The sequence below is a fragment of the Bombus impatiens genome, unplaced genomic scaffold (assembly GCF_000188095.3).
Source record: "Bombus impatiens unplaced genomic scaffold, BIMP_2.2 scf_0151, whole genome shotgun sequence".
In the NCBI taxonomy this organism is placed as follows: domain Eukaryota; kingdom Metazoa; phylum Arthropoda; class Insecta; order Hymenoptera; family Apidae; genus Bombus; species Bombus impatiens.
Genome location: NT_176570.1, coordinates 723,894 through 751,622, shown reverse-complemented (window position 1 = coordinate 751,622; position 27,729 = coordinate 723,894). Strand labels below are relative to the sequence as shown.

General features: G+C 33.5%; 3 protein-coding genes across 9 annotated transcripts; 2 read left to right on the top strand and 1 right to left on the bottom strand.

Annotated features, from left to right (window-relative positions):
* Positions 1 to 322: 322 nt before the first annotated feature.
* Positions 323 to 11,166, top strand: LOC100740332 (zinc finger protein 665-like). Of its 3 annotated transcripts, XM_012382358.3 has the most exons (9): positions 323 to 1,036; positions 1,226 to 1,313; positions 1,519 to 1,629; positions 1,869 to 2,499; positions 2,688 to 2,780; positions 3,021 to 3,107; positions 4,118 to 4,276; positions 4,383 to 4,686; positions 4,767 to 11,166. In XM_012382358.3, coding segments are annotated over exons 1-9 (1,785 nt in total). In that variant the 5' UTR covers positions 323 to 1,034; the 3' UTR covers positions 5,077 to 11,166. The 3 variants fall into 3 exon arrangements, with proteins under 3 accessions (XP_012237781.1, XP_012237782.1, XP_012237784.1); XM_012382359.3 differs by lacking the exon at positions 3,021 to 3,107 and having other exon boundaries at positions 326 to 1,036; XM_012382361.2 differs by lacking the exon at positions 323 to 1,036 and having other exon boundaries at positions 1,227 to 1,367.
* Positions 11,167 to 11,595: 429 nt separating this feature from the next.
* LOC100745370 (general transcriptional corepressor trfA) lies at positions 11,596 to 27,480 on the top strand. 3 transcript variants are annotated; one of them, XM_012382392.3, is made up of 11 exons: positions 11,596 to 11,775; positions 21,146 to 21,270; positions 21,334 to 21,473; positions 21,644 to 21,773; positions 21,944 to 22,081; positions 22,228 to 22,404; positions 22,488 to 23,768; positions 23,839 to 23,987; positions 24,301 to 24,632; positions 24,727 to 24,993; positions 25,188 to 26,572. In XM_012382392.3, exons 2-11 carry the CDS (start codon positions 21,154 to 21,156, stop codon positions 26,570 to 26,572), a joined length of 4,116 nt encoding a protein of 1,371 aa, XP_012237815.1. In that variant the 5' UTR covers positions 11,596 to 11,775; positions 21,146 to 21,153. The 3 variants fall into 3 exon arrangements, with proteins under 3 accessions (XP_012237815.1, XP_012237816.2, XP_003487445.2); XM_012382393.3 differs by lacking the exon at positions 11,596 to 11,775 and adding an exon at positions 15,240 to 15,339 and having other exon boundaries at positions 24,304 to 24,632; positions 25,188 to 27,480; XM_003487397.4 differs by lacking the exon at positions 11,596 to 11,775 and adding an exon at positions 15,240 to 15,339 and having other exon boundaries at positions 25,188 to 27,480.
* Positions 12,502 to 20,025, bottom strand: LOC100745492 (pickpocket protein 28). 3 transcript variants are annotated; one of them, XM_012382395.3, is made up of 14 exons: positions 19,889 to 20,025; positions 18,480 to 18,541; positions 17,608 to 17,767; positions 17,161 to 17,273; positions 16,976 to 17,092; positions 16,442 to 16,645; positions 16,098 to 16,215; positions 15,618 to 15,766; positions 15,221 to 15,422; positions 14,530 to 14,800; positions 14,201 to 14,321; positions 14,015 to 14,140; positions 13,785 to 13,876; positions 12,502 to 12,885 (listed from the first exon to the last, which is right to left on the bottom strand). In XM_012382395.3, exons 4-14 carry the CDS (start codon positions 17,268 to 17,270, stop codon positions 12,698 to 12,700), a joined length of 1,698 nt encoding a protein of 565 aa, XP_012237818.1. In that variant the 5' UTR covers positions 17,271 to 17,273; positions 17,608 to 17,767; positions 18,480 to 18,541; positions 19,889 to 20,025; the 3' UTR covers positions 12,502 to 12,697. The 3 variants fall into 3 exon arrangements, with proteins under 3 accessions (XP_012237818.1, XP_012237817.1, XP_003487446.1); XM_003487398.4 differs by having other exon boundaries at positions 12,698 to 12,885; positions 17,608 to 17,884; positions 19,889 to 20,011; XM_012382394.3 differs by lacking the exons at positions 18,480 to 18,541; positions 19,889 to 20,025 and having other exon boundaries at positions 17,608 to 17,883.
* Positions 27,481 to 27,729: the final 249 nt, after the last annotated feature.

Sequence of the window (27,729 nt, the reverse complement as noted above, 5' to 3'; positions counted from 1 at the left end):
CTACTTAGTAGTTTAATATTACTTATTATTTTTACAATTCCAGTATATAGTTTCATCCTAAAATAACATACTTATTCTCATAAAAAAACCAAACCAAAAAACTTATTCCAAATAAAAATAAAATACTTGTAAATATTTAAGAAAGACTCGAGAATATTTCTTTAAATCTCATGAAAAAAAGTGTAATGTTAATAGGAAGAGATAAATGATGATTTCTAAGACTGTCACGTAGAGAACGTAGAGACCAATAAGAAGCGAGGACAGTAGGTCATGGACCAATGAAATCGCTTGGTGTAACGGCTATTAGCGTCTGTGGAGCGTCACCGGGAGCTGACCTTGGCGGCGCTTGGCTGCGGCTGCATTCACGGAAGGCGCCCGAAAACGCTTCGGAAAAAGGCATCGGGGGCAGCGCGCGTTCGTGTCGCCCATTGTTATCCTCGTCGCGTGTAATGGCTACCGTAGAGTTTGTTGACGGTGCTCGGTCTGCTTGTTCGCGCATCGGCCTATCCTGAGCCACGGTACGCGGCGACGTGGCCCAACCTTACGGGAATAAAATCAAAGAGAGCTTTAACGCTGAGGTACCGCCAATTTTATGCAACCGAGAAACCCGCGCTTCGTATACCAGTCGCCGCAACCGCCACCGCGCTTGGACGACATGATCTGCGCGGGTCAACGCTGCTCATTGACAAGCGTGTAACTCAAAACTGATTTCGCGGCATCCACAACAGGCGAAATCTGACCGGCGTTGTGCCCAGTGTTAATTTTAACGGGATCTAACGTATTAAAAAGGTGTATCAAAGCACTAAATCGATCGCCATTGATTTTTCCGTCGCGACCACGGCCCTACCGACACGAGGAATTTGTTTCTCGGATGTTGTATAGGACGAAACATATAAATTAGTTATTAAGGTATCACGATCACCAGGAATAGTAGTGACCAGCTGCGCGGCATTCCGCGCCGCAGTCATGGCAACTAGAAGATCATCCGTTTGGCACCCAGACATGTAACCCGCGGCGCCCGTGTAGACTATCACATGTGAGTATCGTATGTCGCGGTTATACTTTGAGCCCTTGTTTCTTACCTCTATTCTATCATTCTTTTCTTTTTATATTTATCTATAAAAGTTATCCCTAGCTACTTTGGTGTGGTTCCGTTACATATCTAAATGTATCACATACAGCTCCTGTTTTGTTTCCATTTAATGAATGCCTACTGATTGTGCAGGGTCAAAGGCAACACATCAATGGCCCTAGAATCAAATGGCAGCAACGTGGTGTGGTTGAACACAACCCGTCCTGATCAAATACAACAGGTATGCAGCTTGTATACCAGCACGACGTAAAAAAGGAACGAGTTTTCTCCATTGGTATTTATTAGCTTCTCATTGATGCTTAATACGCATAACGTATACCAATGTGTATAGCACGTTGATTTAAACAAAGCCATATAGAATGTCACTGTTTTTTGTGGATGTAGCACAAGACTCGTAATATCTAACAATAATTACCGCTTAACAGAGCCAACCAATCGAACAGCCAGTGAAGTGTTCCATGTTTACTCAAACTGAGCAAACCAATAGTTTTACTCAGACGGAGCAGAGTAATTCGAGCTACGGTGATCAGAGACAGGTTACTACTTTTGAAACTATAAACAGAGATAGGTTTTTACATCTGATTTAAGAAGAAACAGTGTATAAGTAGATCATATCCTTAAATATGTATAATATCTTTCATTAAATAAGTTTCTATATTTTACTTCCTTTTTACATAGATCTGTTATATAAATTTTGAATCAATAATGTATTTACCTGTCTCTGTATTTATTATATTAAATATAAGAAATTGTTATTTACAATATTAATTTACAGCAACAAGCAGCTATGTTTGACCCACAACAAATACAGCAGCAGCAAGCTGCTCAAGGTCAACAATCGCAACAGCAACAATCTCAGCAGATGTATGTTACAACAGATAAGAAAGAGGATAAATCCCAGCAGCAATCTGCAACTGCAGACTTCCCTTTCTATTACAATGTCAACATGCTCCAAAAGGTTCAAACAAATGCAGTGAGCACAATCGGTGCAATTACAACCGATGACAAAGGTTGTTATCGTTTTGATGTTCAACCTGTCGGTTATAACACATTATTGAATCAGATGAGTATTGCGGCTGCTACCAATGCAACCTTCAAATGTGATATTTGTGGTTTGGTCTTTGGGCATATGAGTTTGCTGAATCATCATAAACGGATTCATAATACAACACCTAGTAATCTTCAGCAACAACCACAGCAAGTTGTTGTACAAACACCTACAACAGTTACTGTTGCAACTACACCAGAAAGACCATATACCTGTGATGTGTGTGGAGCTTGTTTTGCATTACCAGGAGAATTAAAGAGCCATAAGACAAATATGCACCAAAAACCAAAGGTGCAGATTTGTGAAGATTGTGGCAGTGAAGACCCTTGTGAACATCATCCTACTAAAATTAAAAAGAGTATGTTCATCGTTCATTATTTACTGTAAAAATATTTTCCATTGTGGCATATAACAACATATAAAGTGTTAATATGAATGTTATTTGGCTTTAACTTTTACAGAAACTTCAAATAATTACTTTGATTTATAGTATATTTTAATATTCTGTATCTAATAAATACTTCAAATGTATTTTTGTTTTTATAGCTATCAAACCTGGTCATCATCCTGTGAAACGAAGGGGTGTCACCAGTGTTACTAAGTGTCATAAATGTAATGGCACAGGAATAATTTTTATTGGTAAGTAAAAACTACCATTGCCATGCTTCGTGCAGAATAGAAGAAAAATGTTTGCTATGAAGAATTAGATTCTCTATTGTTTTAAAGCAATACATTATATTATATTAATATATATAATATTAACACGTATAAAAATTAATAAGATAAAAGAAACATTTTTCTTACTAAACCATAATCATCTTTCCTGTACTACTATCATTTCATTACTATCATGATCGTACATCGGGTGGTGTATGGTAGGTAAACACGACGAAAAACTAGATTCTGGAATCAGTTCCCTCGCAAAGTGTGGCGGCTGCAAGGCAACAGGCCGCATCATCATAGGAAGTAAGTCGGAGAAATTAAAGCCAAAGAATAAGGGATTTATATTTCATAGTATATTTTAGAACCGTCTATTAATAATTGGATAATATCATTTAAATTTGTCTACCAATTATAAAAGTTTTAAAAGTCATTATACCTTCTTATACCTTACTTGAAAAAAAAAATAAATAAATACCGTTATATCACCGTTTCGAAAAAATAATATTTAGAATCATTTCGCCGTTATTTGTTTTGCTTCTTTCTCGAATTTATGGCAAAAAAATAAGTGTTTAATGCTGCAAAAATTTAGTACCATAAGCTTCTTTCATTGTTTATAGTACCTACCATATTTTATTTGCATGGATTTGTTGTAGATAGACAAAAGTCTTCAGCACTGCTGGTTTTTCCCAATATTAAAAATTTTGAATTTTGGTTGCATCAATTCTGTTTTCTTTTTGGTAGCATTGTCGATATTTACATTTAAGAATCATTGCACGGAATAAAATCTCCCCTAAGGGACAGTTTTATGAATTTGATTCACTAAACTTTAGCATTGTTAATATGGAAAAGTTATTTTAGATTTCAGTTCATATAGTTCATTCTTTCTTTATTTCAAGACATAGGCAATAAGGAACTTATTTTGATACTCTGAATATAACTAATCATTCTATACATATATATAATGATCCAAAAATCATCAGATTTAAAACATCTGATCATACCTCATTTCTTATTTTCTGCACTAACTTCCATAACCTGCATGTTCAAATTTCTACATAATATCGTTACATTTTGTCCAAAGCATTAGTTTTGCATCATAAAATGATTTATTGGTGCTATAATGTAGAATTTCTCTTTTCTATATTGAAATCCCCTTTTGGATATATCAACAAAGAGTATATTTTTCAAAGAACCATACACAATCCAGTGTCTCTAATTCTTCAAAGCATTTACTCAATCATCTCGAAGCATATCTTTTTGTAGAACTGGCCCTTCGAGGAAAACTAAGAAATCGGATGTTCTTTTATTTACAGGCGGTAAACAGAACAGTCAAAATCAGGCAGAGAAGCCGTTTCATTGCAACGTATGTGATGGAACATTCTCCAGATATTCGTCACTTTGGTCCCATAAGAGACTTCATTCTGGAGACAAACCTTTCAAGTGCGAAGTTTGTGGCTTAGCTTTCGCAAAAGGTGAATAAAATAGAATCATGCAAATTATGGTAACTTGTTCTAAAAGATCATAATGTACACTGTCAACTTATTTTTACATTCACGCTATTTATTTTTACATTTATAGCTGCTTATCTAAAAAATCATGGACGAGTGCATACTGGTGAAAAACCGTTTAAATGTAGTGTTTGTGGTATGCAGTTTTCGCAAAGTCCTCATTTAAAGAATCATGAGAGAATTCATTCTGGTGAACGTCCTTATCAGTGTGAAGTGTGTGAAAAAACATTCGCCAGACATTCGACCCTTTGGAATCACAGAAGAATTCATACTGGTGAAAAACCTTATAGATGTAATATATGCGGTTCGGCCTTTAATCAAGCTACACATCTGAAAAATCACGCGAAGGTTCACACTGGTGAAAAGCCTCATAGGTAATATATAGCATGTACTTTTAATACTTCGTTATTTCATTTTCAATTTAAACATCTAATCAATATCGTTCTTCCTACAGATGTGATATATGTGAGATCGGATTTTCCGATCGCTTCGCATTAAAGCGTCATCGTGCAATTCATGAAAAGTACGGTCAAACTGCCCGAAGTCAGAATGCGAATAATCCAAGTAACGCACAGCAAGCGAACGCGAGTAATCAGCAGCAACAGCAGCAGCAGCAGCAGCAGCAGCCTCAACAAGCACAGCAAGGTCAACAGGTTGTCGTAGTGAATGCCACGACTCCTGTTACCGTAAGTCAAGGTCAAGGGCAAGCGGTAATGCTCGAAGAAGTCTACAAGTGTCAGGTGACCTTCCCAGAGCCTAAATGATTCAGCTAGAGAATACCTTTCAGGAGCTGGTAAAGGGGTTAATCTTTTAACCTTTTTAAACAAACAAATAAAAAGTAATTAACATTGAAAATGCAACGTACATGTGAACGTATGCAAAAAAAATGTAAAAGGAGATATGGATAACATTGATGAGGAGACAGGTTTCCAGAGTGGCTGGCAGCACATTTTATGTGCACATTCTGTGGGAGGATTATTTGGTGACAGTCGGGTATATCTTAAATAAATACGCATGGAAAGGGGATACGATTTAAAAAAAAAGAGAGACTCAGCGATAGTTTACGCGAGTGAGTAATTTTCATAGGATGTGACTCGGAAGAGTACGGCTCGTAAAAAATCGAAACACTCTCCCGACCACCGGTAGTAACAAAGACAAATTTTTTGTGAATGAATCCGGAGCGATATTAAAAGGAAGAATGAAGTAAAGAAAAAATATTAATAAATCTACTTTATATTTTCTCACTTGAGATAGACGCATTATTTAGAAACATTAACATCGGATCAAATAACATCATTAGAATCGTTTCTAACGATATTGTAGTTACTTCCATTGGTTTGTGAATGCCAAATTGCAAATTAATTTTTGTTTCTTTTTTTTTCTTGTGTATTCGTGGGTCATACCCTTCGCTCTGAACAAAGTTTAATACGAAAAGGTTATAGTGAACGTAATTATATATATACAGGTTCTGTGACTCATTGAACGATAAAAAACACATGTGATAGCTTCGAGTGTATCTTGGCTAAGCAGGAAGTGACAGTAATCTGATCACTCTAATACTATGCATGCTATGCATTTTATTAACGTCGTAGCTAAATGTTTCAGAAACGGATCTAAAAAATACAAATGTCAATAAGTTTATAGCGAAACGACAGATTTATTTTAAATGCCTGAACCTCGGCCCTTGTTTATTATTGTTTAAGTGAAAAAATGAAAATGATGAATATTGATTTATGCATATTATATGGTAATCTTGTTTGTTCTTACAAATTGAAATCAAGAGTTAACTTAAGCAAAAAAAAAAAAAATAAAATGAAGAAAAAATAGGAATGTTAAAATTAAAATATGACAAAGAAAACATGTAAATCGTTATCGAAAAGGGAAGCTATTGTCATTTTTGCATACATCTTTATGTTATGAAACTGAAGTCGTGGTACGGAACGATATCGCGATTTGAGCGAGCCCTCTTCCGTCCAGTCATTCGGGATCACAAGAAAAAACTAATTATTGCGTTATTGCAATGACAACGACCACGATTTAACAAAATAAAAAAGAGGAATATGGTGACGACAAAGGTAACGTGTCACGCGAAGAGGATTTCTATCTCACACGGAGCTGCAATAAATAATAGTGAATATCGACGGGCAGACTAATCTGTTTTATAATTTTAAGACCGTGGACTATAATGGATATCAGTTACTAAAATAGTTGCTAGTTTGTAACAGCAAAATAGTTGGCTAGATTATCTATACAATATATACATAATTAATTTTTATATCCCCATTTGTTAAGGACGATGGCCAAACACCATCGCTGCGAACTCTTAAAATAGCGGTGAATCTGAAATCGGTTCGATTGTAATTTTTAAAAAAAAGGCATCAACGGTTTCACACTTACAAACTGGTCTGTAACTTTTGATAACGGCAATGATCAGGATGCCACATACGCCATTTTGAGGCAAAGAAACACACTGTTCCTCGGACATCTACATCAACTGTATATTTTTTCCGCCATATAAAATTTTCTTTTTTTGATATCTCTTAATTGTTTCGAATAACTTTTGTATTAACCCCCTTATTTCGTCTTTGTCGAGAATAATTAATGAAATTAAATATTTCTTTTCTCTCTTTTTTCTTAACTTCACTAAACAAATTGTCGCTAATAGGAACCATTAACAATGAAACTTAATTTTTCAATAGCTATATCAACTTGATATTCAAACTGTTTTTGTACGAAAACGAAACGAATAAAGTAAATAATTATTGTAATAAATGAATCCTAAAACGTATACGGCGAACATACGACTATATGGCTCGGTGATGTCCCAAGAATCGTTTTTTTTTTATACAGTATATAAACTGATTATTTAAGTATTAACGGAGAAACGCTATCGAAACGACATACGTGATCACAAAGTGATCTACCCTCTGCAATCAAATCGTTGATCGGTAATGGAGAATTTTTTCAAAGAAAATCTGGGATTGGGGATTACTTTGTTTTTATCGCTATAACTTGTAAAATAAAGATAATACTATTATGTTTAATTTACTTTTAATGTGGTCATAATACCTGCTACAGTATTTTCGATTAGATTAGAAAAACTTTTCTCTTCGGTGTTCCCTGAATTTTCCGTTCATCTGATGCTTTTTGATTATATTATATATTTTTTCTTTCTTTTTTTAGTCACACAGTCCTTTACAAGTTTCAACGCTTTCCACAAAACTACGTTTTCGTTTCTATTTTCCTAAGACTGAGTGGTACACAGTTTAGTTGTCTTAACGGTATGCTTCGCCTTAGCATGCCAGTGCAATGATTTCTTCTTAAATTATTGTTTAAATTAATTGTGTAAAACTATGTAATTGTAGTTCTTCGAATAGTAATCGTCGATATTGAATTTTCTATTGTTCCTTTAATTGAAACTCAGCCACTTTAGTCGAGGATAGTAAAAACTTGTAAATGATCACCCAAGTTAGAGTGTTTGAAATAAACGACATTTCCTCTGTTACTTCTTTGTATGACAGTGATCTACAGTTCCCGAGGAAAAACAGAGTTTGTAAATATATGTATTAATAATTATACGATGTCTCCAGGTCGAAGAGGAGGGCTCTAATCGTAGCGTTTTACAAAACGACTCACTTTCGTTCGATTAAGCGAGTGAAAGCATGAAAAAATTAGAAGAAAGACAAACACGATTCTTAATCTGTCGAATCCCAAGGCGAGAGCTTGAAATTGTAATGTCTTAGATGCGATTTGATGGGAAAAACTGCTCAAAATAATTACGGAATCAAATGTTAGAAGGATTCTGGTAAAGTATTCAATTTTCTAAAATTTCCAATTGGAAAGATTCAATGTTTTTAAAATTTGTAATTTCCTTTTTTTCTTCTTTTTTCGATTATTTCTACGTTTCGATTGATTTTTTCAGAATCTGATTCACATGAGCGACTCCCATAATTGTTTTGAGCAGTTCCGAATTGCTGGTTATAAATTAGCAAGATTTTTGTATCGAAAGATTATCGGGCCCTTTTGTTCGAACGAACTAACGCACTTTTATAATATTGTACCTACGTTAAATAGGAGACCTATCACCGAGAAAGGTTTATAAGGATTGTAAGTAACTAGGTGAATAAGTAATTTTAGGGTTCGCGTCGTAGAAATTATCGAAGGAGATACGGGACTGTTCATAAAGCAACCCCATAAATCGTGATATTCAATAAATTGCTAATCAGTGCCATTTATGAATAAATATTTCTGTTTTCCTTTTCTGTTTCTTTTCTCAAATTGGCCATTTTAAGCACTGACGTAACCCTTCTTCGCTCCCTTGCAAAATCTGGTAATTTTTTTTATCAGGCTCCTTAGATAATATTCTGCGTACGAAATGAAAATTCGGAGCTTCCATTTTAATCAAAACGCCTGGAAGCGTCTTCCTGAGCCTCGCGAGAATATATTCTGACCTATGTTCGGTTGTACATAAGCTCACGAATTCAAATCGCAAATGAACTTAAAGGGAAGAAAGGAATGAAATTACTTTGTTCTATATTGCGTTCGAAACGTATCGATCAATTTACGTAATCATGGAATCCTTCCTTGATCGTTTGAGGAATTAAGGGTCGAGGTTTCAGGGCCATCATGTAACCCGGCAATTTCTTTGTAATCGCATTGAAAAGGATTATTGAAGCGCCAGAAAATGTACGATTTTTTTCGACGATAAGAATCATCGAAGACGATCAGTGTCCTTAAAACGTTCGACCCTTTTGCGACCGCGTTAATTTTGAAGTACTGACGGCTTAATGAATTTGCGCATGCCATTCACTCAATGATTAATTCTTATCTGGATTTTAAAGAACGAAAACAAAGAAAGGCTCTTAACGTAACAGTATTTTATAATATAAACGGTAACACACTGATGTCAATGTCCAGATAAGGATTAAGCAGGCATATCGAGGTGAATATACGTAAAAACAAAACTTTGTATAAGTATATATTGTATAAGTCTTGTAACGTGTACAGTTTTTTCGTCCGTGTTCGAAGGAAAGACGAAGGGTTTTTGTACAAAACTATCCTCGTTAAAACACTGCAGACACACGCAAAGGAAAAACGGACTTTTGCGATTCTCTTCCTTTTTTCCGGTTCGCGTTCTTTTTATTTTTCTCTCTCCTTTTGATAACAATATTCGTCGTCTAGCCAAAAAAAGAAAGAACGAGCGAAAAGGAAGGTAGAAACTAGAAAAATAAACGGAAGTGGAGAAAACATTACGAGTACACGGTATACGGTACTGACTATACCGCAATTAACGTAGGAACATATTCGTAAATATTTAAAATGGAGAAAAATCGTGGAAGAGAGAAGGATGGAAATCATGAATGAAGCCTAGGTATAGCGTGCAATTTTATGAAATTTCTTAATTTAAAAAAAATAAATAAGGAAGAAAAAGAAGAGGAAGGATAAACGGAATGAAAAACAAGGAAATATGCAGTCCTATCGCGATATAGATTAATTTTTACATGACACCATGTTGTATAGGCAATAATGCTGATCATACGAATTTTTGATAATAAAACACGTTCCTATTAAATTATCTGTTCATTGTCGTATTGTTAAGTCTTGTGAAGCGGGGCGTTTGGAAGAAAAGAAAAAGAAGAAAGGAAAAAGGAGACAATGTTCTGAGGATAATAGACTATGGGGTAGAAGAAGATGCAAGGGAAGAGTTGAAAATGGCCTCTTTGTAAGATAATAAGGAGACATCCTACTTTGAAGAGAAAAAAAACATAATAATAAATAATAATACAAGAAGCAAGAAAATAAAATGGGAGGATAGGAGAAAAAATAAAATAAAGAAGTCTTGTAATTTTCTATCATGACGACAAGAAAATTAGAGAAAAAAAAGGAACATTGTTAAACGCGAATCTAACGACGTGAGACTGTATATTTAACGTAATAATTTATTTTCAGGGTATCTATCGAGATATTTTTTCATTTGCCATTGTAAAAAAATTTTTGAAAATCTACGCACTTTCTAATAAGCTAAACTATAGTAGGAATGTAAAGTTATATATAAAAATTGTAAGATGACGATAATGATAGTGATATGATTATCGTAATGATGATTAAGAGAGATGAATTATTATTTTCGTCTTTTTCACGGGGGACCTCGATCATTTTTAGCTGGTATTTTCATCGTCGAGTTCGTAAGAATACTGGGAACACTTTGTTCCATGAATATTGTAAATGACGAACGAATGATCTCGGTATTTTTATTATCTGCCACATGATAATGCCGGAAACAGAGGATTGTAGTTAAAGAAGAACAAAAAAATTTTACTTTTATCATGTAACACGTTATAGATGAAGCGAATTGTACTCCGCGATGCGCTCTTTTAAAATTAAGTTTCAATCTTTCGTTTTCCTTTGGCTTCGACTTCCGCGCGAGCTTTTCTTTTCAAGTCTGTCTAGTATTGCGAGAAAAATGAATTTAAATATTTTTTAATTCGAACAATGTTGAAAGAAAAAAAAGAGAATCATTTACAAAACGAAGCTAAACAATAAACGATAAAAATAGTATGCGGTGGGTGAAGCCACTCCGAAGAAACTTATAAAATGCGTGTGTACAAAATAACCAGGTGCGCACGCTCGAACACCGTTTTGTATGAAAAAGAACAGTCGTAAAGGAAAAAAAGATTGTCACTTTAGATTAGTCTGCTGTCAATATAACTAGAATTATAATTTTGAATGTAATATGTATCATACTGATTATTGCCTAGATAAGAAAACCGTACCGATTAAAAAGTTAGCGCACGATTATATCAGACTTTAGGTATAATAATAAATGATGTCCACGGGACATTTTCATTTTTGAAGACACGTCAATTTTATTCAGTAGATATGCGTGTGCAAGACCAGTACGCCCGAGCTACGATACTTTAAACAGTTGATTGTTTTCATTCAATCAAGATAACTTTTATATATTTTTGATACCGAAAACCTTATTTTTATTCGCCAACTTTTACAAAATATTCACATATTTTTCAAATTACAATTTCATACATATATATTTTTAATATCGAATTTCGATAGATTTTATAATAAATGTCTATGTTCACTAATAATTAACTTCAGTAAAATCGATGATTCAATAAAAATAAATGAAAAATTTGAAAGATAGAGAAATTCAAGTTTGAAAATTCGCGCGTATCGCGGTGCACTTGCGCAGAGACAGTTCGTGATTCTAGAACGACGTGACTCTAGTCCTCGACATCGCACGACGCGTGAATTTAGTTACACCCGTACTGTAGTCCAATAAACATGGCGTCGTAGAGAATATCGAATTGTGTTTAGTGACTGAATGTCTGAAATTGTGTAGTGCGGCGATTTTTCAGTTACCAGAGTATTTCGTCATCACGTTGACATGTTCCTGAGGATGTTACCCGACTACGGTTAAAGTTTCATTGAGAATTCCACACCAAAAGGTAAGTCATTTGACAAGGTGCATGCCTTTCGAAATAACATGTTTTGTCAAAGCGATAGTAGCTTATTCAGAAAAATGATAATTTTATGTTATTATAAATAAATAAAAATCCGATAATTTTAGTTTATTATGTGTTCTTGTTGTTATGTTGCAATGACAGATTGTAATTGTTTCTAACACAGTATGGTAGTTGCCGTATGCGGCATATACATAGTTTAATATCGTGAATATGCAAAGATATATATGAAATTATTCTTTAATTGAAGTAAAGTAAAGTAAAGATTTAATATATACAATTCAATTAAATACTATATACAAAATACAATTACCTGTTTTAAACATAGTAAGAGTAATGATTATTTACTTTATTTCAATAACATAAAACTAGAAATTATAATTACCAAAACCGATACCACTTCGACATATAATTTTAAAATTAATATATAACATATGTACTTACAGATAACTGCATATATCTACTTAGAACCAATCCAAATTATAAATTTGTATTAAAGAAACATAAGAGATTTTATATTCGATCTAGTCCATTCTGCAAACTATTTAATGTAATTTATTAAAAATCAAAGAATTAAAGATGTATTTTAAACATATTGGTACTACTGTTTGGATGGAACACTTATTGTCAGTATATCTACGGTTAGTTATTAATCCATCCTAAGTATGGAACAATAGAAAAGTTGAATAATGAATAACAAAAGGAATTGAGTACACTAGTTGAGAAGCACATTATATTCTCAAATATATTTCTTCACAGTACATTCAAAAACTCATAAATTACATAATATCGCACATTTTTGTGGATCAAACATCTATTTACATGCAATTTATATACTAACGATTAACGACAATAAAACTTTTGTCAAAAATGAGTAAGTTTCTTGAAAAAAGTGAGAATAGATAGATCATTGTACAAAGGGATAAACGAGGTTAGTATTAGAGTCGAATGGTTGCACGTGAAGAGTATTATCGCGAGAAACATGCCTCTTTTTGTATATGCGGCACCAGAACCGCAATGTCGCGAAGTACATGATTTCCACCAAAGAGAGGAAACTAAAGCCCATGAAGAGACCCAACAAGCCACCAGTATTAGCTGTATACAAACAATTATGTAATTGAGATCCTTGAACTTTACAAAACTTTTTATAATTGTAAATCATATGCTTTTGTTCAAATTTTAACAATTCCAGTGTTTCGCTAATCTTACGGTACCTTATGACTTCATTAGGGTTCTAAACAACTGAAGAGCGTCTTATATATGTGTACCACTGTTGTTCAAACGCAATTTTTAAATGTTTAATGGAGTTGTAAATTAAAAATTTATTTCAATTGTAATTAATATTTACGATAATTGTAGTTGATAAAATTTAGAAGTATTAGATCTTTATATTATTTCATTTTTATTATCTTTCGTGTTTGATTTTTTAACTGATTCATATTACTCAATTAAAACCTTCGATTGATAACGCTTTATTACATTATATTTTAGTGTTACCATGTGTTTAAACCCTAATGAAAGTAGAATACTATATATTATGTAAAAAATTATTCTCATAAAGCCATCCCAAGCCCTGTCACATATTGTTGTAAAAGACAGAATGGAACAAACAAGAAGAGAACAGTTAAAAGCCAAAAATTTGTGACCAAAGGTATCAGTAAATTTATGCTCCTTTGTTGTTTTTATAGGAAAATATACTATACGTTTGTAATGTAAAAAAATGTGTTGACGATTTGATTTATCTTCTTTGATAAGTATGTTTATATACTGTTAAATTACTACTATCATAAAAAATGAATCAGATCGATATTAGAGCTGAACCCAAAGGATCTACATGAATCAAGAAAGCATTAGATAGAAACATACGGCAATAGATAGCACTGGAAAGCCATTTATCGTCTAGACCCAAAGTCAACATTTTGGTCGCCATTTTAATTAAAAAATTTCGTTAATATGAATCATATATTACGTAACAAAGATTAAGGTCTACTTACATAGAAATTCTGTGAAACCAAACAACTCGTTCTTCATATACTTAGTGAATTGGGAATCGACGAAGAACAGATGGACCACCGCCATGTTGGTACTAATAAAGAAAAATCGTTTCAATTATTTTATGACTAATCATTAGTATAAAAAATTATTACTGTTTACTATATTAATGTGTATTATAAATAAATATTAAATAATAATGTTCTTAAGTTAAAGGAACAAATAAAATTACGAGAAGTATTCTTTGCTTTTCTTCACGTAACTGTCAGGAACAATGAAAGAGGACACCAGTTTGCTCTGTGAGATTTCCACGTTGTAACCGATCTCGAAGCATCCGGGGTAGCAGTTGCAACTGGGCCTGTAAAAGATATGATTTTAACTCTTGTTTTGTCGGAATCTTCTGGTGAGAGAAGCTTACGTTTCAGAGACGTTTAAGGCTATCCCAATGTCATCGTCGTAAAGTTTAACTTCCATTGCTCTGCGAGCTTTCATCGCACATGTATCGTCTTTCTTCTCACAGATTAACGTGTTAGAGGATTCTGGAAACAAATGGTGAATCTAATTTAGAATAAACTTTTATGTTTTAGCTTTTGATATTGAAGAGAGGACATATGTACTCATACATCATAAAGGTATTCATGTTACTTCACAATAAGATAAACGTTATTATTCAATTCAATTTTACCAAAAGACCATACTTGAAAGATCATTTAAAAATTACTAAAAGGAATTCATCTAAAAAATTACTGGGCATGTAATACTGGACGCAATGACAGATTTTCTGCGTGAAATTCGCCTCGCATTCGAGGATGCAGTTCTTCTGCGTATAGGTTCTGTAGTAACGTAGCTTTCTCTCCGAGGTGAAGAAGCACTTCCTCTTCTTTAGGGGAACAGAGATTATCGACTTGCTGGCGGACAATATCCGGGGCGCTATGATCACTCTAGTCTCCTCGCCCGGAGTCACGGTGAACGCAAATTCGGCGATCTTTGGTGTCTCCACCGGGTTATGCAGCAGCATCTGTGAAAACATATTCTTATTCTATCGCTAAATATCGTATATCCTTTCATTTGCAATGTTATGTATATTTCAATCCTGCTCACATTTTAACAAACAGAAAATATTTCTGACGTTGCAAAAAGATGTTTCAACGGTACGTATAATAAGAATTTTTTCATATTTGGTTGAAACTCGGGCTATTTTTCAATTTAGGTCGGAAGTAATCGAAAGAATGCAACAGAATAAAATTGATATCTGGTGCTTAAAAAATGGTTCATAATTCTTTGCTTCTCTTATGTTCTTTACGATATTTTTATTAAATTCAATGTTACATTAATTATGGTATGATTTTAGATTGTAATAGTTGTTAGATGAACGATTAATGTATAGTAGTAGTTTGTAATACTATCCAGATCAATTTCATGATCTGAGATAAAGTACCTTGAAACCAACACTGGCAGTGGACGAACAGTAATATTCATCGACGTCTACATCAAGAACCAGAGTCAGACCATAGTATTGTCCAGCACCGTATGGTCTCCATGGAATGGAATCTGGAGGTACGTTTTCATCGTATCCGGTTTCAGGATTCCAATCGATGTTGTTAAATGGGAACGTCATGTTGATGTCGGACCAATCTCGTCTGCAAGCAAAATTCAATTTATCGAATATGGAAGACTATTTCGAACACCATCAAATTAATATTAAATTAATACAATAGAAGAATTTTCAGGAATGTAGAAATTATTGAAGATCACGAAAGACTTGGTCAAACATTGGATGCTTGAAAATCTAAAAATGAAACTATCAAAAACCGTTATTTCTGGAATTTACTTACGGATTATAAAACAGGTACTTTCTGTCGACAGAATTGAAATTGCAACACATCCCTTCATCTGTCATGGTGGGATTAAATATCTTCTCGCAATCAGTAACATTCCCGTGCCATTTGCACAAATGCAGCATGTCTGTGCAAGATTGCGACACCTATTGAAGAACAATTAATGATGTACAGAATTAATTATAAATATTTAAATGAATATTTCAGTGCTTTTACTATAGTCGACATTTACAGATTATTTTCAGTACTTCGAATTATAATCATTCCTGTGTTCCTGTAGAACTTTTTATTCGCGTCTTTAATTGCGCGAGAAATAAGATAATAATATATGTATAATTCGTAAAATGAGATTGAAAGTACTGTTTATCTTGGGACATCATAAGACAAGTAGACTACAGAGATATATGAATAAGATCTAACATTGTTATCATGACAATCTCATAAACCGTATGTGAAATTCCATTGTGTGTTACATACGTTGATCATAAAACGCAGGACGTTATCCCAAGTTATCGTGCTCTCGTTGAAACTGCGAGGCGACATACTTTCAAGACGACACATATCCTCCAATAACAGCTTCTTTCGTATATCGTTCCTGTTGTTGAATGGTTCGTTGTAATAAATGTTTAATTTAGCTTTCGATGATATTTTAACAAAATATAAGGTGAAGATTAAATTGCTTAACTCTTAATTAAGACATAAACAGTATTAAGTAAAATATATTATTTAGCTATTTTAATAAAAATATGCAATTCCTTTAATATTTTGTTATTAAAAGAAATTTTTTGATAGATCTTTTTATCAGTTGCTTGAGAACTCACCCAGAGTTTATACGAACTGCCTCGCTTTTTTTTACGTTGTTCATGTTACAAATGGTAACTGAGGGGAACGGAAACTGGTCCAGGGACACCGATTCTGGACTGAGAGCAATGATAATGGGTGTCGAAACCCACTTTCGATATAGGAACCAAATATAATAAGCGGCTGTTAGAACCGCTAGTGTAAAGGAAATTACCCAGAAGATTCTGTGAAGGAGGTATTAGATTTTTAGTTTGTTATAGTGTAATAGGTGCTTGTACCTTCTTAATATTCGAAGATAAATATTTACAAAAAATAATACAAAATTATATCAAACATTATGTTCAAAAGTCAATACAGATAAATGCTCATGAACAAATTTTCATTTAAGACAAAAATTAAGATGTCCTAGAATTGTATTAACATTAAAAGTCAAGTCAAGTGAAAGTCAAAAGAAAATGTAAAATTTTCTCAAATAACATTTATTATTCTGAGCCTAAAAATTTGTTCGTGTATTAAATGAAATCATAATATTAATTCAAACTGCACAGAATTACCTCTCGACAATTGACAAATTCGAATCTCCGATATAACGTAAGCCATGAAGAGTACTATTTGTACAATATTGCTTCATAATGTTCGTAATCCTTATGCATCGTTGATTTTCACTTTTACTAAATTCACAAACATATTTGAATATTTATTTCCATCTCTGGTATATTATTACCTTATCTATTATTACCTTATACCCTTGTCGTCGTCATTGTCATAATGCATCAGAGGACTTTCCCTCTTGGCGTGCGCGTTCTTGCTGTGCCTAGACCTTAACGTCGTATCCTTCGATCGATACATAATCTTGTGAAAAGATTAATTCGCATGAAAAAAAAATTTGTACAAATTTTCATCCCAAATAGAAGACAATATACTAGTACATGTAGAACCTTTTCCGATAAGGGATCAAATTTTTCAATGTTGATGCTTGTAGTGTTTTCTACAAGCAACTATTACAACAACGAGAAAACCTAAGATTTGAACAAACTTCTAACTAATTTCATCTTTTGTTCACAAATAACAGGAGTTGACGTTTAAATGCATGGAACGAATCTCTTAGCAAGAAGTTCGATTATACATGTAACTACATAGTAATTAAAGTTTCGTTCCAAATGCATGGAGCTTTTAATTCTATTACCTTAAACGAGGCTGGTCGAACTTTGAAAATGTCTGCAGTGGCGTATCCTTCTAATCTAAGAGGATGTTTGTACGGGTCCTGTAGATGTACAGTGTTGATGGAATAAGGTATATTAGGATCGTGATTCCTCAAATATTTCAGCGTGGCCCTGTCAGTGGTCCTGTAAACGGTTTCGATCGGTTCTGCCTTATTCTCGTCCTCTGGTTTCGAATAATCCCGATAGTACAGCTTTACCGGCATTGCATTGATATCTTGAATTGCCCGATTGCTATCCATACTGCATCATTATCACAAAAAATTCACATTCTCAACGATTTTATAATCGACTTTTGACTATACTTATAATTTCCTCAAAGTCTGATTTCTTCCATTAATACTATTTTTGACATCTTCTACGATGATTTGAAATTGTTTTAAAAAAAAGGTACAGCAGGGTATTACTGTATTTCAATATCATAGCAAGCAGATCCTAACGTGTTTGCAATAAAGAGTGCAAGATCATTTTTAACAAAACATCTTTTTATCAAAAATTCTTATATAAAAGTCGTGTTTTTAATTTAAACAGGAATAATGTATCGTTTATAAAATAATTCTTTACAAGAGGAGTTATAACAGCCGAGTATAATTTTTCTTTACGAAAAGATGTCAACTGTTGAAACTTCAGACGTCGTAAAGAATGCCAACCGATAAAAACGCAGAATTTTTTATGAAAAGACGTAGTACTTCGTACGTTTAAAACAAGTTTCTTTCGAAATGAAATTCCGTACAAAATAACCATTGTTTCTATATTACTACTGTATTAATTTACAAAAAGTCATCCTATATAAGCAGTCGTATCGATCCCTTAAAAAAAACAAACCACAGTGACTTACCCTGTTCTTTATTTCATAGAAACTCCATAATCCTTCACATTTCACTCTCTGAACAGCATCCTCTAAAGAAATATCGATAAAGTACAAAAATCTCTCTCTATATATATCTATATATATATTATTTATCACAGGAAAAATTAATTGAGAATTGAATTATTTATATGAACGACAAAAATGAAATTTCCACTTTCCTAGATTTGCAAAAAATGATTATAATATCTACAGAATGATGTAATAGGCGCCTATAATCGCCAAAAGTGGGATACTAAAAGCGTAATCTCTAACTAGAGATATGCTAAAAGAATAATTTCGCTATGGAGAGCTTTACGTCTTGTCGAGTGATGTTTTTTCGCGCAATTAGACCGACTGAAAAGTGTGTTAGCTTGGCGAAGGATGGTATACAGTGTATTTTCACCGGTCCTTCCAACTATCGATGAAGGATGTCTGTCAACCGACTGGGGGTGGGCACCGACATGGACATCCTTTTAACTCGCTTGGACAGGATCCTCACGTGCCAATGGTTGTCTGTTGTCTTTAGTGTATGCCAACGCGATGACACAGATAATTTTAAATGACTGTTTTATCGTACTGCGAAGGAGATCTATTTCGTATAGTTCGGTTGAAAAATGATGGAAAATTTGATTCGCGGAAGTGCCGCTTCTATGCGTTTCCTTTTTCAATATTACGCGTACTTTTTCTTTTTCTTTTCCTTCTTTTATATATATTAAATGTATATTATTATTATCGTTGTTGTTGTTATTGTTGTTATTGTTGTTGATATTAATATTGATATTGATATTGTATGCAAATAGTTCCTACAATATTTGTTTGAATTTGCGCAATATGAATGCAAGCGTAAACTGGATAAATTGATAAACTCATTAGCTACTATGATTTCCATTTGGAGTTTACAAAATGTACAAACACAAGCGTAGTATTTTAAAACATTCTAGCGAAGAATCTTTTACTTGAGAAACATATTTTGGTTACAAAATAATGGATTAATTTAGAATTTCCTTGGGAACGTTAGAATGTCTTTGATATTTAAGGAACCATAGTTCTAAGCCTCTACAATCAAAATTGTGTTCACTAATGAAGGAAAGCTTGTACATGATTAATCGTCTTTCTTTCTTCTGAAACTTTCATTTGAAGTTTACTTTACTTCTCGTTTAAAGTAATGAACCAATATAAAATTGTTAACTGTAACGTTTAACATAAAACATATAATACCAGAATAATTATTTGTTAAAGTAAGAGTAGAATTTATTTAATCCAACTCCATTTATTTTTGTCAAACATAAAAAGCTAGACTCTATTCCATACTGAACGCCGTATTCTAGACGTTTCTCGAGACGAGACTTACACAATGATGGAAACGAGACACAAGGCCATTCGAAGAACGTACTCACACGTTATAGGAATACTGAGCAGCGAAGATGATCTTGATGGGGCGCGATTTTTCAATGAGATAGGAAAGGGAAGTCGTGTCGGTGTTCCTTTCACCAACTGTTGAGACCAAAGTATAATTGTAGAAAGAACATCGTCTGATCAATATTAAACAACTATACACATGATCACATATTTGTATAACTTATGGTTTTCAGATATAATAGTGAAAGAAGCGATAAAAAGAAATTATTGTATGTACGTACTACGAAATGTACTTTATTCTTTATTAATAATTACCGCGCATCTTGTAGAGATCTATTAAGAATTGCATACCAACTGTTAGTAATAATAATTTCTATTTAAATTCCACGAATGTCTACTAAAAATCACAAATATTCTGTAATATATCTTGCTGTAAAATAGGATTAAAATAGAATAGCCTGCGACTGAATGATTTAATGAAACTTTAATATCTGTCAAGTGGTTTTTCGTTCATTTACATGGGTGCAATGTAAACGAATAATATATCCATATTCAGAGACAATTTTTTCATTTTCTCTTGCATACATATAATTACGATAATCGTATCTTATAGTAATCACTCAGCTGCATACTTGAAAGGTGTATACAACAATTATCTAGACGGTGGAAGGTTCTGTTGTTGATTGCGAAGTGCAAATGTTTGCAGAACTAGCGTAGTACACGATTAAGCAACATTTATTCGCGTTATCGTGCAAATATTACCTTCGACATTCAAACGCGAAAACGAGCAGCATGAAATTTTTATGAAACGTATGAAACAGACCTAATCTAAAGGATATGTAACTGTAACGTTGAGGGGGGTGAGCTTGCACTTGTGTGTGAAATTATTTACATTGACACTCGTTGGTCGATAGTAGGTCATCGTTGTTTGCATTGTGTTAAAAAATGTTGCAAGAGATGACAGTGATTGCGAAACGGCGGCAGTTTTTTAAATTACGTACGATTCTATCTAATTAATGGTACATTTGCAATAATATCACATTAAACACACTAGCAGGTTTGAATAAGTAATATTATATAATTCTCAAGTAAAAGTAAAAAATAGGTCACTTTGCAATTAGCGCAAGAATCTTAATTATTTTTTGCCGTATGATTGGAAGGTTTACGGATTTTTCTTTTCTTAATGATTGGAATATTTGAAAATAATTTTAATTATAGAGGGAAATAGATTTGTTGAGTTAGTTAATTGTATTTCGAAAAAGTTAGATTCGAGCGTGTCTTTTTCTTCATTTAAGTTACAGAAATGACGAAGAAAAATAGGAAACGGAAATTGGAGGAGGAGGAGCAATCGATGATCGATTGGGAACGGGAGAACATTCTTACAGAAGAAATAAGAAATGAGATGGAATTCATGTGGGAGGTACATATTTCTGTTACTTATTCCATTCATAAATCCTCTTTTGTAACGTTTAATTGTTTACAGATTCCACAAATATTCCATTTTCTTCATCTGACAAAAGAAGCTCTGAACATACCTCATTTGTCCATGTATGAGATGGAACGAATGCTTTTGATACCAAGAGCTTCCAGACAATTGGCAAATATCATGACGTCGTTGTTAAGGTAAAGTAGAATTTAGAATCGCAAAAGAAGAATTCAAACATTTTAGATTTCCTTCCAATATTGTTCTATATAAAAATGAATTAAATAAAGGAAATGAAATATTAAATATTCCAAATATTTTTGTAATCTTATCAACTCTTTCCTGAAATTAATAATACTTTTGGTTTTAGTTCCCCCATGTCCAAAGCAAAGTTGAGAAAAATACCACCGATGCCGTACGAATTCTGGACAAATATTCTTGCATACAAGATGAAGAGCTGGTTCAAAATTTACGAAGCTAAACATCAGAATGCGGTAAAGGTGAGAGTTTGTCGTCTTTGTGCTTGATAATGATAATGTTGCTTCAATGTTGTCACTTATTACAAAGCATTGTATCGCGTGTACAACTATCATTGTCTGCTTAAATAAATTAATTTTATACATGGACATTTTGTATTACAGTGATTATAAATGTGATGAAAGATTTTTAGGTTCTAGAAACTATTGGCGTGGAACCTGAGTTCTGGAATGTTTTCCCCGATGCTCCTCTGTTAAATGGCAAGGATTTTGAAGAGTTGACCTTCAGACAGAAAGTTTGGCTTCTGAAAACAGTCTGTGATACAGTCATGGTATGAAAAAATACAACAAAAAGAAAAAAATTAAAAAGAAGCGTCCCATGCATGATAAAAATCAAACTTTAAGGATTAGAAGTTTAGAAATTCATTTAATTTAATTAATAAATTCTTTAGTTGTTGCTACAAAATATAATTTTTAGCACACTAGAAAAACTGTGCAAGAGGAAATAGCCAAGCAACCATGGGAAAACCAATTTGAAACCGTTCTAGGCACCGATCGTTATGGGGCAAGATACATATACTTTCCTCAGTTTCTTAAAAGTGATCTGAGAGTTTACAGACATTGTCTTGATAACAACATTTTATCAACAGTAAAGGTATCCAATCACTAACAATTTTTAGTTCACTTTCTTTCTTCATTGTATCATTTATGTTCTTACTAATATTATTTCTATTTCAGCCGATTAAGCCGAAAATAAAAACGCAGTTAGAGAACAAAGCATTGGTTTCAAAGGATTTAATGAAAAGGAAAACGAAACATAGAAAAAGAAAATCGCGATGGAGTAATGGATTACCACCGAAAACAAGGAGAAAGCCAAATAAAAGTGATGATAAACATCTGAACGATTGCAAGTGCAGTAGCGACAGTGCAATAGGCTCATTGACAAACGAGGACACGAATTTTAGTAGTACAAGCATCTGTAGTAATAACAATAATAGCAGTAGTAATAATAATAATATTAACTTAAATACTATCAACGTCGAAAGGTCGGAAAGTCTGTCGAAATGTTCAGATGTAAGCACTATGTCCGATAAAACATGTAAAAGTACAAAGTCGAGTGGTTACGATACAAATAATTCTGTTCGAGATATTCCTGGTAAGAAGTCATCTCAAAAAATGTTCAAAGGATTTTCTGACAGTAGTAATAACATTAAGTGTAATATAGAAATAATCAATGGGATTTTGAGCGGTTTAAAATGCGAAACTGTCGAGGAAAAGGCCACAGAAAATAACGACATATCTTTGACACAAGTTTCGCAAGATAAATTGAAGATAAATCCAACGAAGCAATCATATTTAGATGCGATGGATGTACATATAAACAAAGGTGATTCTGTCGATAGAACTATTGATAATTTGTCTAGTACCTCAAAAACAGATGATGAAAAACTGAATGAAATTATCAGTGCAGAAAATTTGAAATTGAACGATAAAAATCCGGACAACATGCATGGTGTTAGAGAAACACATCAAACATCTATCACGTCGAAATCCGACGATGAAAAATTAAATGAAACGAGGACTCACGTTCGAAAGCAACAAAATGATACTAGCTTATCTGAGGACAAAGTGGAAAATAGGATTCTCAGACGAAATGGAAGGCTCGCTAAAGAACAGAAATCGAATAACGAGCAGTCAAACCAAATAATTAAAAATGAGACAACATCTTCTGATGATAAAGATCTTTCTTTGAGCGAATTGAGAAGTATGTTACAAAAAGAAGCGATGGAGGATGATTTTTCTTTTGACGAGAATAGTGAGATTAAATACAATCTTAGGAAATTAAATCACCTGAAAACGGAAGAATGGAAACAGGAAACGGAGGATTTTAATACGATGCTTTCGGAGCTTAGTGTTTCAAAATTTCAACTTGTGGCTGACAGTGTTAATTCACTAAGAGACCTTATTTCTACCTTTTCACCAAAAAATGGTAGTCTAAGTACTGATACTGACGGTGAAGTACGTAATGTCTTTATTTTATTTAAAATTATTTTCTTTTAGCCTTTTTTTAATTTATATATTTCCTCAGACCGAACTTATATCTCCATGTGAAGTAAAATTGGTAAAAAGGATGACAGAGTTGCTATCTTCTTTAGAGGAAATGGAACCGGCTTTGCGAGAGTCGATGAAAAGAGCTAGAGGGAAGCTCCAAAAGGAATGGACTAATTTTAAGGAAGGGTATATATATTTCATTTATATTAAAGCATACAATATCATCCACAATATCAGATCTCATCGAATTTCATCTGGGAGTAACAATAATAATTTTGAAAGACATGTATATCTGAAAAACAAAACATGTATATCTGATAATTTGTTTGCACAATTTTTTGTACTTAATACTCCCAGATCAAAAGTTCATCCTACCTGAAACCTCTTAAACTTGCTACAATCTATATATGATCTGTAAAGTGGAACTCATCCACCTTCTTTCAGTAACGTTGCTTTCATTATTGAGTATGTATGACAGACAAGTTGCTGTATGTTGTAGCAGTGCGGAGGATCAGGACTCATCTGGGGAGGGTCTTGGCTCTAATTGGTGGGTTCTTGGATCGCAGGGCTGTCAATTGTCAACTTCCGGAGACGCAACGTTACAAACGTTACCGCAGCCTACCATATCCCCAACTGGCTCCCAAAACGTCTCCAACAAGATCGAAGAGGTATCCGTTAGTCACGCAGAACACAATAAAAAAGAATGCACAGAATCTCAAGATGAAAGTTTACAAAACGAAACGCAAAGAGAACAATCTGAAAGAGACGAAGGCAACAGTCACAAGAACGCAGGAATTGAAGAAGAGACAAAAGAAGATTCAAGCGAAGAAGGTATAAATAAGAGGCAGTGAAATGACAATAAAATGTTTTAATTTTAACAAAATCATTAATATTAATAAAAAATTTCATTTTATTATGAAACTAGAACAACAAACGCGAAGAGTGTTACGAGCTCGGGGCATTTCCTCATATACAGAACAACTTTATTCAGACGATGAGATCGAAGAGAACGAGCTGGAAGAATGGACCGACGTTGAGGCCGTGTACGCGGCTCCCAGCACACAGACAGGTCCATCCACTTCATACCTTACTCCGAAAGTCAGATACGCTGACGATCGGACAAACGAGGAGGAGGACTCAGACCAAGATTGGATTTTACCAAGCTCTCGCAAAAGGAAAAATAAACGTCCATGTTAGTATAACAACGTGAAATTATTATAATCAACACTTCAGTAACTTTACCAATTTTTTAAAAGTATTATAGAGCATTATTATATATTATATATTAGCATAAGGAATAATCAATGCAAATTATAATAATGCAAATTATATATTACATATTACATATTATCATAAAGAATAATCAATGCAAATTATAATTTATAGCTGCCAATAGAAGATTAAAATCTTTCCAACACAAGTTACAAAGCATCAAAATTAATGCTCTCCAAGACGCGGCAGAATCAAAAGTAACCTCTTCCACCAAACTCAACAGTGAAAGGGAACTTCCTAGAATCAGAGAAATCCAAATATGCAAACCAAAGAAACTGACCAACTCAGAATCTCCTAACAACAACAATAGACAAACAGCAGACAAACAAGAGGATGTAGTTGAAAGTAAACCTAAAGAAACAGTGCCTTCTACAGAAATAAGTTGCAAAGTAGAAAATATTGCAAGCGTGCATTCGGAGTTGGACATCAAAGACGAAGGCCCGATCTATGATTCTACACCGAATCAGTTCGATAGCTGTTACACGGTTAATTCTAATTATGTAATGCTCAAAACTGAACCGAATCCGATGAATTATTATGTGATGCAATCAAATTCTGCAACTGTCGTTCCACAAAGTGCAATCATGCAATCTGGCCCAATGGTCTCAAGTATTATACCACCGATTCAACAAGGTTATTACGTACAAGGGGGGCAAAATTACATTATCCAAAATTCACAAACCAATTTCATACCTTCCCAGCCATTCCAACCTCAAGGACCACAAATGATAGCTCCACAACAATTTGTCAACCATCCTGGTTATGTACCTTACATGGTAGCGACTACTCAACCCCCAACTGGATATATAACTACCGGTCAACAAATTCTTTCGCAAGAAATGCCCCAAAATCCTCCGTTTTCAGTTCAACCTAATCCTACTTCAGTAACTAAACCTTTGCAAAACAGGTATTCAGTGCCAAGACAGAGCTATCCACATCCTAATGGAGCTGTTATAAGAAGTAGTATGTCCATAAGAGGAAATACACCGCGACTCAATAATTCCAGGGTCATGAAAAACGTTCAACAGCAACGCACCCCTGTTAGGATGCAGAAACCGAAGAAACCAACCACATCTTTGGAAAACACCGGTCAGAAGACTACTTCTTTGATAGTTCTCAGCGACAGCGATGATGAAATTGAGATGATAATTACCGAGAAGACCGGTCCTGAGACTGAAGCAGAAAAAGCAAAGAATACGCCTAGGAGAAACATCGCGCAGACTAAGCAAAAGTCAACACTCACGTCAAACGTCACGGAGGTACCAACGAAAGGTGCGATTCCTCCACAGATAATACAACGCATGAATCAAGGAGGGATCTCTATAACACCAGTCAAACCCACACCACCTGTTCAAAATACCAATACACAGTTGGTAGTAGTTGTAAACGAAACTGGAAGCCATTATGCCTTAGCATTGCCGAACGGAAGCAAGCTGATTCTGACTCCTGAACAGGTCGCACAGATTCGAGCTTCGAACGGTGGGAAGCTGATCTTGTAAGACATTATTTTAATTCTAACTTCAAAATCTTTCATAGAATGAATAGAATATATTCGTGATCTCTGGTTCACGTAAATATCTTCGAAATTGATGTTCCTACAACAAAGATCTGTATGATAATATCTGGAGCATTCTGGAGCATTTTGTACCAATTTGTACGCGAATATCAAAAATTTCTATACACTATTTTAAGATAATGAAACCATCTGTATTTGAAGTGTTACTTTGACTATTATTGGATGAGTTTATTCCTGAATCATTTCACTTTATGCTTATGAAGATCTTAAGGAAGACATAAGGGATTTTATGCATTTATCTATTCAAATAAAAAAGAAGGAAAATCTTAACACATTAAACATGCATATATGAATACATCAAACATATTCTAAATATTGTATCTTTTCGAATATTTCTCTTCCCACATTGTAACGTTAGAATGATACTCGAGACCTGTGATGTCTACAACAATTTTCATATATTCTTGTTACGCTATGTTAAAACAATATTTGTATTATACGAATAGATCGGAAATGTTAACAAAACATCAATTTTTTTCGGGCTTAAATCAAGCTTAAAACACTTAAGCAAGACATTGCAAGATGGCGCCATTATACTTTGTATAATTAATAATATACGTATTTAGAATGTTTCGTTTGTAAATTATATTTATGAATTGTTAATTTTCGCCATGACTCGGATTTAAACCAAACATTGAAATGATGCACTTACGGACTGTGGTAAAACGTTATTGTTCACAGGATGAATTGCGAAAATGAGTATTTTATATACTGTTCAACTTCGAATGATATCATAAATACGTATTATTACTGAATAACATGCATTTTTTAGGTCACTAATATAACATGTAAATAATATTCTACATAAATAAAATAATTATTAAGACATCATTCGCGCGTAACCTGAATTATAAAAAAAGCTATATTATAATATAATTATAATATATAATTATAAATATAAGCTTTATAATTATAATTATGATTATAAATATAATTATAAAGCTTATTGAAAGCTAGTAATTCGAATATATAAAATTTACGAAGTTAAAGATTTAGTACTGTACAAATCACTACAAATATATACAACTCATTTGCAGTGAATAAATAATTGGAATAATTACATTATCTAAACTAACAAAG

What these genes read in the sequence shown, in the direction of transcription:
- LOC100740332 (XM_012382358.3), top strand. An exon ending in GCTACGGTGATCAGAGACAG is followed by an intron (nt 1,630 to 1,868) that starts GTTACTACTTTT and finishes ATTAATTTACAG; the next exon opens with CAACAAGCAGCTATGTTTGA. An exon ending in CACAGGAATAATTTTTATTG is followed by an intron (nt 2,781 to 3,020) that starts GTAAGTAAAAAC and finishes GGTGTATGGTAG; the next exon opens with GTAAACACGACGAAAAACTA.
- LOC100745370 (XM_003487397.4), top strand. An exon ending in ATCATGACGTCGTTGTTAAG is followed by an intron (nt 21,474 to 21,643) that starts GTAAAGTAGAAT and finishes TTTTGGTTTTAG; the next exon opens with TTCCCCCATGTCCAAAGCAA. An exon ending in CAGTCTGTGATACAGTCATG is followed by an intron (nt 22,082 to 22,227) that starts GTATGAAAAAAT and finishes TATAATTTTTAG; the next exon opens with CACACTAGAAAAACTGTGCA.
- LOC100745492 (XM_003487398.4), bottom strand. Translation starts at nt 17,883, where the DNA reads ATGGATAGCAATCGGGCAATTCAAGATATCAATGCAATGCCGGTAAAG. An exon ending in CTGCCAGTGTTGGTTTCAAG is followed by an intron (nt 14,801 to 15,220) that starts GTACTTTATCTC and finishes ATGTTTTCACAG; the next exon opens with ATGCTGCTGCATAACCCGGT. An exon ending in AAAAGCAAAGAATACTTCTC is followed by an intron (nt 13,877 to 14,014) that starts GTAATTTTATTT and finishes TTTCTTTATTAG; the next exon opens with TACCAACATGGCGGTGGTCC.